Raw genomic sequence first — 7,500 nt, 5'->3', positions numbered from 1 at the left:
AAACATCATATAAAAATATACAAATATATAAGAATCATGTATGTCTGTATGTATATATGTATGTATATATATATATACTTCGTTTTTGGATTTGGTTTGCAAGATTCTTTATATGAGTTCGTGTGTTGAATCATATTCTGTTGTGTCTGGGGAGGGTCATTCTCTTTTAGTACCTTATTATTTAACACACTCAACGGTAAGATTTCCACTTATTTCGTCTTTTCATTTTCCTAAACTTTTCATTGCGTCTTGCAACCTTTTCAATAGTCTTGACTATATACATATATATACATATACGTGATAAATTAAAATATATGCATACATACAAACATATATGTATGTACCTACATCTACATGTATATATACATGCATATATAAATAATTATACGTGAGTACAGGACACCACAATAAGACGTAGAAACGAGAAAAACAAAAAAACAAACAAATATATATATATAATTATATGTGAGAACATTTCTTTATATACAAGCATTGAAGCAGCGCCGAGTTTGTATTTGTATTTAAGAAAATCTCGAACGCAGGGGGGGGGAAGCACTCCGTCGGTTACGACGACGAGGGTTCCGGTTGATCCGAATCAACGGAACAGCCTGCTCGTGAAATTAACGTGCAAGTGACTGAGCACTCCACGGACACGTGCACCCTTAACGTAGTTCTCGGGGATATTCAGCGTGACACAGAGAGTGACAAGGCCGGCCCCTTGAAATACAGGTACAACAGAAACAGGAAGAAAGAGTGAGAGAAAGTTGTGGTGAAAGAGTACAACAGGGATCACCACCATCCCCTGCCGGAGCCTTGTGGAGCTTTTTAGGTGTTTTCGCTCAATAAACACTCACAACGCCCGGTCTGGGAATCGAAACCGCGATCCTATGACCGCGAGTCCACTGCCCTAACCACTGGGCCATTGCGCCTCCACATCGAACGCAGGAGAATAGTTATTAAAAGAGCTTAGAAGGTCGGGTAAAACTACTTTAATTTTAAGACGGAGTAATGTGTCCAGCAACCGGCTACAAGATTGAACGCACTCGACATTTCAATGTTTGTTTATATAAAAAAAAATGCTTACACATTCTAAAAGTTATGATTTAACATTATGAAAGACAGCATTCATTATCAAAGATAGTTTAGCTCAAAGGTACAGGCCACTCGTACGGAATTTGACCGGTATACAGTTCGAATTTCTGCCGCGGATTTTTCCCCATCATAAATAGTTATTTTTACTCAACCTTCTGAGCTTTTTCACGGTTATTCTCTCGTGCTCGAGATTTCCTAAATCTTTATATATAAAAGTGAAGTAGATTCCTAACTACTCCCACATTTTGCGGTGCAGTTTAACCAAAACCGGGTATCTTATAGTCGTGATTCATATCGAGCCCTTCTGGGTATTAGCGCGCGTCTACGATGAGTCTACGATTAAAAAAAAATTTGCCATCATTTTTTCCCATTTTTAATGCATTTTTTTCGCTATTATATAAGGGAAGTAACTCTCTAAAAATGTCTACGGTGAGTCATCGATTTTAAAAAAAATTTACTATAATTTTTTTTCCATTTTTAATGCATTTTTTTTGCTATTTTTTGGCTATAACTCTCTAAAAATGCTTATATAGTTATTTCCCTTACAAACCCGAGCAACGCCGAGCGATACTGCCAGTTTCTAATATATGTGTTTGTGTGTGAGTGGTGTGTAAACCATTGAACCAACTCCAATTTATCAAATGTACAAGGAACGTTCAAACAGTACTTAATTTTTTCCCTCCAAAACTATTGGTGCGTGGGCAAAATCCTTTGGATGAGAGGCGACGTTATTCTTCCTGCGCATGCGTCAAAATTTTTGTGTCGTTAAGTTACGTCAGTTTTCGGTCGTTACGCCTAAAGTACAGAGGCGTAATGCGCGCTCTTCAGAGTTTCGTTTTCACACAAGATGACCGAACGCTTAGAGTAGAGATATTATTCCCAATTTTGCCAAAAGCCTGGTTATACATCTAGAAATTTCAGCAAGCCCTTAACAAAACTTATCTCAAAGAATGGTACAACTGTTTGAAATATAACCCGACCTCCGTGGCGTGCGAGTCACTCTCAGGCAGGCCATCAATGAGCCGAAACGAGGAACCGATTGAGAAGGTTCGGTAAACAGTCATTGAAGATTGTTTTGTAACAATCCAGAAAATTACTCACGAAGTTGAAATAAGCAGGGGATCCGTGCATTCCGTTTTAACGGAGGATTTGTTCATGGAGAGAGTGTCAAGGAAATAATAAAATTCGGATATTCTTTGAACGCCCTTCGTAATCCAAGCTTCCTTTACTCTTGTACTCTTGTACTCTTTTACTTGTTTCAGTCATTTGACTGCGGCCATGCTGGAGCACCGCCTTTACATCGACCCCAGGACTTATTCTTTGCAAGCCTAGTACTTACTCTATCGGTATCTTTTGCCGAACCACTAAGTTACAGGGACGTAAACACACCAGCATCGGTTGTCAAGCGATGTTGGCGGGGGGACAAACACAGACACACAAACACACAAACATATATATACATATACATATACATATACATGTTGCAATAAAAAACACAATTCTCGGAAATAATCATGTTGACCCACTAAAATTTACACAAACTCATTGCTATTTATTGTCAACTGTATTAAATAACCGAGAAGTTGATGACATCTTTTTTATGATTTAATTTTTACAAAGAGTTTTATTTTTCCAATAAACAAAGATTTACTGTACATACATCTTAGTTAAACTGGGAAGGAATAAGAAGGTGCCATCCTCAAAGTTTTGTATTCGGTTGTTCCTCAAATATCTGGAAGAATGAAACAAATATTTTGAGTTAAAATACGTACAAGTTTAATCTTTTCCTATTTTTATATATCTTTTTTTAACTTGTTTCAGTCATTTTGACTGCGGCCATGCTCGAGCACCGCCTTTAATCGAGCAACTCGACCCCGGGACTTATTTGTAAGCCCAGTACTTATTCTATCGGTCTCTTTTGCCGAACCGCTAAGTGACAGGGACATAAACACACCAGCATCGGTTGTCAAGCAATGCTAGGGGGACAAACACAGACACACAAACATACACGCACATACATATATATACATATATACGACGGGCTTCTTTCAGTTTCCGTCTACCAAATCCACTCACAAGGCTTTGGTCGGCCCGAGGCTATAGTAGAAGACACTTGCCCAAGATGCCACGCAGTGGGACTGAACCCGGAACCATGTGGCTGGTAAACAAGCTACTTACCACACAGCCACTCCTGCGCCTAAATTAACTAATATTGTCTAAACTAACCGAATAAATGCTCGTGTTCACAGTAAAGTTATTTATTTCTCTATGATTTTTCTGTCTGCATAGATTGGACAGGAGTAGTTACCATCCTAAGGAAAGCAAAAGTCTTATATGATACCCGGGTACCAAAAGATGGAAGATAAGCCGTAAGAATTACAACGAGACTTGGTTGTGTGCACAATATGGATTTTACGTAATATTCTCATCTACTGTACAAATATTACATTCCATATCTACTCCAGTGGCAATATGATGGCAACAAAGAGCGGTGAGCTGGCACAATCATTAGTATGCAGGGCGAAATGCTTAGCGGTATTTCGTCTGCCGTTACGTTCTGAGTTCAAATTCCGCCGAGGTCGACTTTGCCTTTCATCCTTTCGGGGTCGATTAAATAAGTACCAGTTGTGCACTGGGGTTGATATAATCGGCTTAATCCGTTTGTCTGTCCTTGTTTGTCCCCTCTGTGTTTAGCCCCTTGTGGGCAGTAAAGAAATAGGTATTTCGTCTGCCGTTACGTTCTGAGTTCAAATTCCGCCGAGGTCGACTTTGCCTTTCATCCTTTCGGTGTCTATAAATTAAGTACCAGTTGTGCACTGGGGGTCGATATAATCGACTTAATCCGTTTACCTGACCTTGTTTGTCCCCTCTGTGTTTAGCCCCTTGTGAGCAATAAAGAAATAAATACAGTGACACCATTGCAAGAAAAATAAATCATGAGTGATTCCGGGCCGAATCCGGAACTGCAATCCTAAAATTTTGGATTCCTATGTTTTTATTCCTGCGATTGTATTCGGCGATTTTTTTTCCATGATTTCTGCGACGAATATGATCACCATGGGGATATGACTCTGGAAAAAGCAACAGCAACATATTCTCCAAAACAAGTCAGAAATCTGTTTACAGATCTTCCTGTCCAGGGTCAGTTGCTTACAAGTTGTATACTAGCTTAAAAACCAGTATATATATATATATCTATACATATATATATATATACATATATATATAATATATATATCTATACATATATATATATATAATATATATATTATATATATATATATAATATATATATATATAAATTAGAGATAAAACCACTATTATGCAACCCAAACAGTGATAGACATAAACTAAAACATAAATAACAAATAATATATATTTTTATAAAACATAAAACTTATAACTGGATCTCAAAAAGTATAAAAATGAATGATCACTATATAATATAATAAGTAAAAAACTACATACGTTTCATGGCTACAATTAAATTCGAATTACAATTAATTTTAAATTCAATTGAAATAAATTCGATTCAAAATTATAGTCAATCTTCAGGTTAATGATAATAGTTAAATAAATAGAGTTAAATAGAGTATATATATATATATATATACACGACGGGCTTCTTTCAGTTTCTGTCTACCAAAACCACTCACAAGGCTTTGGTCGGCCCGAAGCTATAGCAGAAGACACATGCCCAAGGTACCACGCAGTGGAACTGAACCCGGAACCATGTGGTTGGGAAGCAAGCTTCTTACTACACAGACACTCCCACTCCAGCGCCTATATATATATAAGACATGTATGCACCAAATGTTTCTCTCCAGTTATAACACTTTCATATATCCCAACTCTCGTTAATGACCCTACACTCACATTCACGGATATTCGCAAACAATAACACAAGCATGTTTTGGAGAGAGAGAGAGAGAGACAGACAGACAGACAGACAGACAGACAGACAGACAGACAGACAATCAGACAGACAGAGACAGAGAGAGTGAAATTATAGAGAAAAACTGGTGAGAAAGCTCAAAAGGGAATATAGGAAGGTATTACACACTTAGAAATCTATCTACAATATAACAAATAAGAATGTCTGTGTGTCAGAGTGTCACGCCTTTTCAACTTTACTCCTAAAAGCCGTAACCCAATAAATTATACCATTTTCGAATTAGGCTGACTCCATGAGTGACCTATTCAACTTACATATCTGATAAACTGGAAAGGTTTCGGAATGTTTCTGCGTTGAGTTCTGTGATATAATTACCCCAAATTGACCTGCAACATAAAATTAAATTAAGAAGAACTTTTATGGAACAGATGTGTGACTGAATATTAAATATCATGGCTAAACAATTAGATTGTGGAAGAGAGGGAAAGAAGATTACGAGTATGATGAATATGATGAAGATAATGATGAAAATTAAGGCGGCGAGCTGGCAGAAACGTTAGCACGCCGGGCGAAATGCGTAGCCGTATTTCATCTGCCGTTACGTTCTGAGTTCAAATTCCGCCGAGATCGACTTTGCTTTTCATCCTTTCGGGGTCGATAAATTAAGTACCAGTTAGCACTGGGGTTGATGTAATCGACTTAATTCCTTTGTCTGTCCTTGTTTGTCCCCTCTATGTTTAACCCCTTGTGGGTAGTAAAGAAATAGGTATTTCGTCTGCCATTACGTTCTGAGTTCAAATTCCACCGCGGTCGACTTTGCCTTTCATCCTTTCGGGGTCCTACACTCATATTCACAGACATTCAGGATCAAAAACACACACACTTGAGAGAGAGTGAGAGAGTAATTGTATAGAGTGAAACTGGTGAGGGAACAAATGAAGTACGGAGGCATATGGCCGAGTGGTTAGGGCAGCGGACTCGCAGTCGAGGAATCACGGGTTCGAATCTCAGACCGGGTGATGTGTTTATTTATGAGCGAAACAACTAAGCTCCACGCGGCTCCGGCAGAAGGTAATAGCGAACTTCTGTTGACTCTTTCGCCTCAACTTTCTCTCACTCTTTCCTCCTGCATCTTGCAGCTAACCTGCGACGGACAGGTGAGGAACCTATACACCAAGGAAACCGGGAAACCGGCCCTTATGAGCCAGGGATGGCTCGAAAAGGAACAACAAACAACATATATATATGTGTGTGTGTGTGTGTGTGTGGAGGCACATGACCTAGTGGTTAGAGCAGCAGACTCGCGGTCGAGGGATCGCGGTTTCGAATCTCAGACCGGGTGATGTGTGTATTTATGAGCGAAACACCTAAGCTCCACGCGGCTCCGGCAGAAGGTAATGGTGAACTTCTGCTGACTCTTTTGTCACAACTTTCTCTCACTCTTTCCTCTTGCATCTTGCAGCTCACCTGCGACGGACCGGCGTCCTGTCCAGGTGGGGAACCTATACACCAAGGAAACCGGGAAACCGGCCTTTATGAGCCAGGGATGGCTCGAGAAGGAACAAAAAACAACATGTATGTGGGTGTGTGTGTGTGTGTGTGTGTGTGGAGGCACATGGCCTAGTGGTTAGAGCAGCGGACTCGCGGTCGAGGGATCGCGGTTTCGAATCTCAGACCGGGTAATGTGTGTATTTATGAGCTAAACACCTAAGCTCCACGTGGCTCCGGCAGAAGGTAATGGTGAACTTCTGCTGACTCTTTTGTCACAACTTTCTCTCACTCTTGCCTCCTGCATCTTGCAGCTCACCTGCGACGGACCGGCGTCCTGTCCAGGTGGGGAACCTATACACCAAGGAAACCGGGAAACCGGCCTTTATGAGCCAGGGATGGCTCGAGAAGGAACAAAAATGAAGTACGGGAAAATATTACATATTTAGAAAATTATCGTGAATGAAATATTATAAACAAGACTGATTCAACTTACAGATATATTAAACGAGTAAGATGCTGGAAGGTTCCTGTTTTGATTTCTTTGATATTGTTACCACCCAAATTCCTGTAAAATAAAACTGAGCTAAGATGAACTTGTATGGGACAGATTTGTGATGGAATATTAAGAGGAGGAGGAAGCACTCCGTCGGTTACGACGATGAGGGTTCCGGTTGATCCGATCAACGGAACAGCCTGCTCGTGAAATTAACGTGTAAGTGGCTGAGCACTCCACAGACACGTGTACCCTTAACATAGTTCTCGGGGATATTCAGCGTGACACAGAGAGAGTGACAAGGCCGGCCCCTTGAAATACAGGTACAACAGAAACAGGAAGTAAGAGCGAGAGAAGGTTGTGGTGAAAGAGTACAGCAGGGATCACCACCATCCCCTGCCGGAGCCTCGTGGAGCTTTGGGTGTTTTCGCTCAATAAACACAACGCCCGGTCTGGGAATCGAAACCGCGAGTCCGCTGCCCTAACCACTGGGCCATCGCGCCTCCACCACGGAATATTAAATATTATG

General features: G+C 40.3%; 1 protein-coding gene across 1 annotated transcript in view; it reads right to left on the bottom strand.

Moving 5' to 3' along the window:
• The window catches only part of LOC115228875 (slit homolog 1 protein-like), a gene marked incomplete at its 5' end in the record, with an annotated part of 32,689 nt that overhangs the window by 18,303 nt on the left and 6,886 nt on the right, over positions 1–7,500 (bottom strand). The window contains 2 exons of the mRNA XM_036499039.1: positions 2,753–2,824; positions 6,972–7,043. Coding sequence (XP_036354932.1) covers positions 2,753–2,824; positions 6,972–7,043 — 144 coding nt within the window. The remainder of the gene's footprint in view (positions 1–2,752; positions 2,825–6,971; positions 7,044–7,500) is intronic.

Source organism: Octopus sinensis, unplaced genomic scaffold (assembly GCF_006345805.1).
Source record: "Octopus sinensis unplaced genomic scaffold, ASM634580v1 Contig11267_ERROPOS37228, whole genome shotgun sequence".
Lineage (NCBI taxonomy): Eukaryota > Metazoa > Mollusca > Cephalopoda > Octopoda > Octopodidae > Octopus > Octopus sinensis.
The sequence above is the reverse complement of the archived record's forward strand: the minus strand, read 5'-3'. Positions and strand labels throughout refer to the sequence as shown.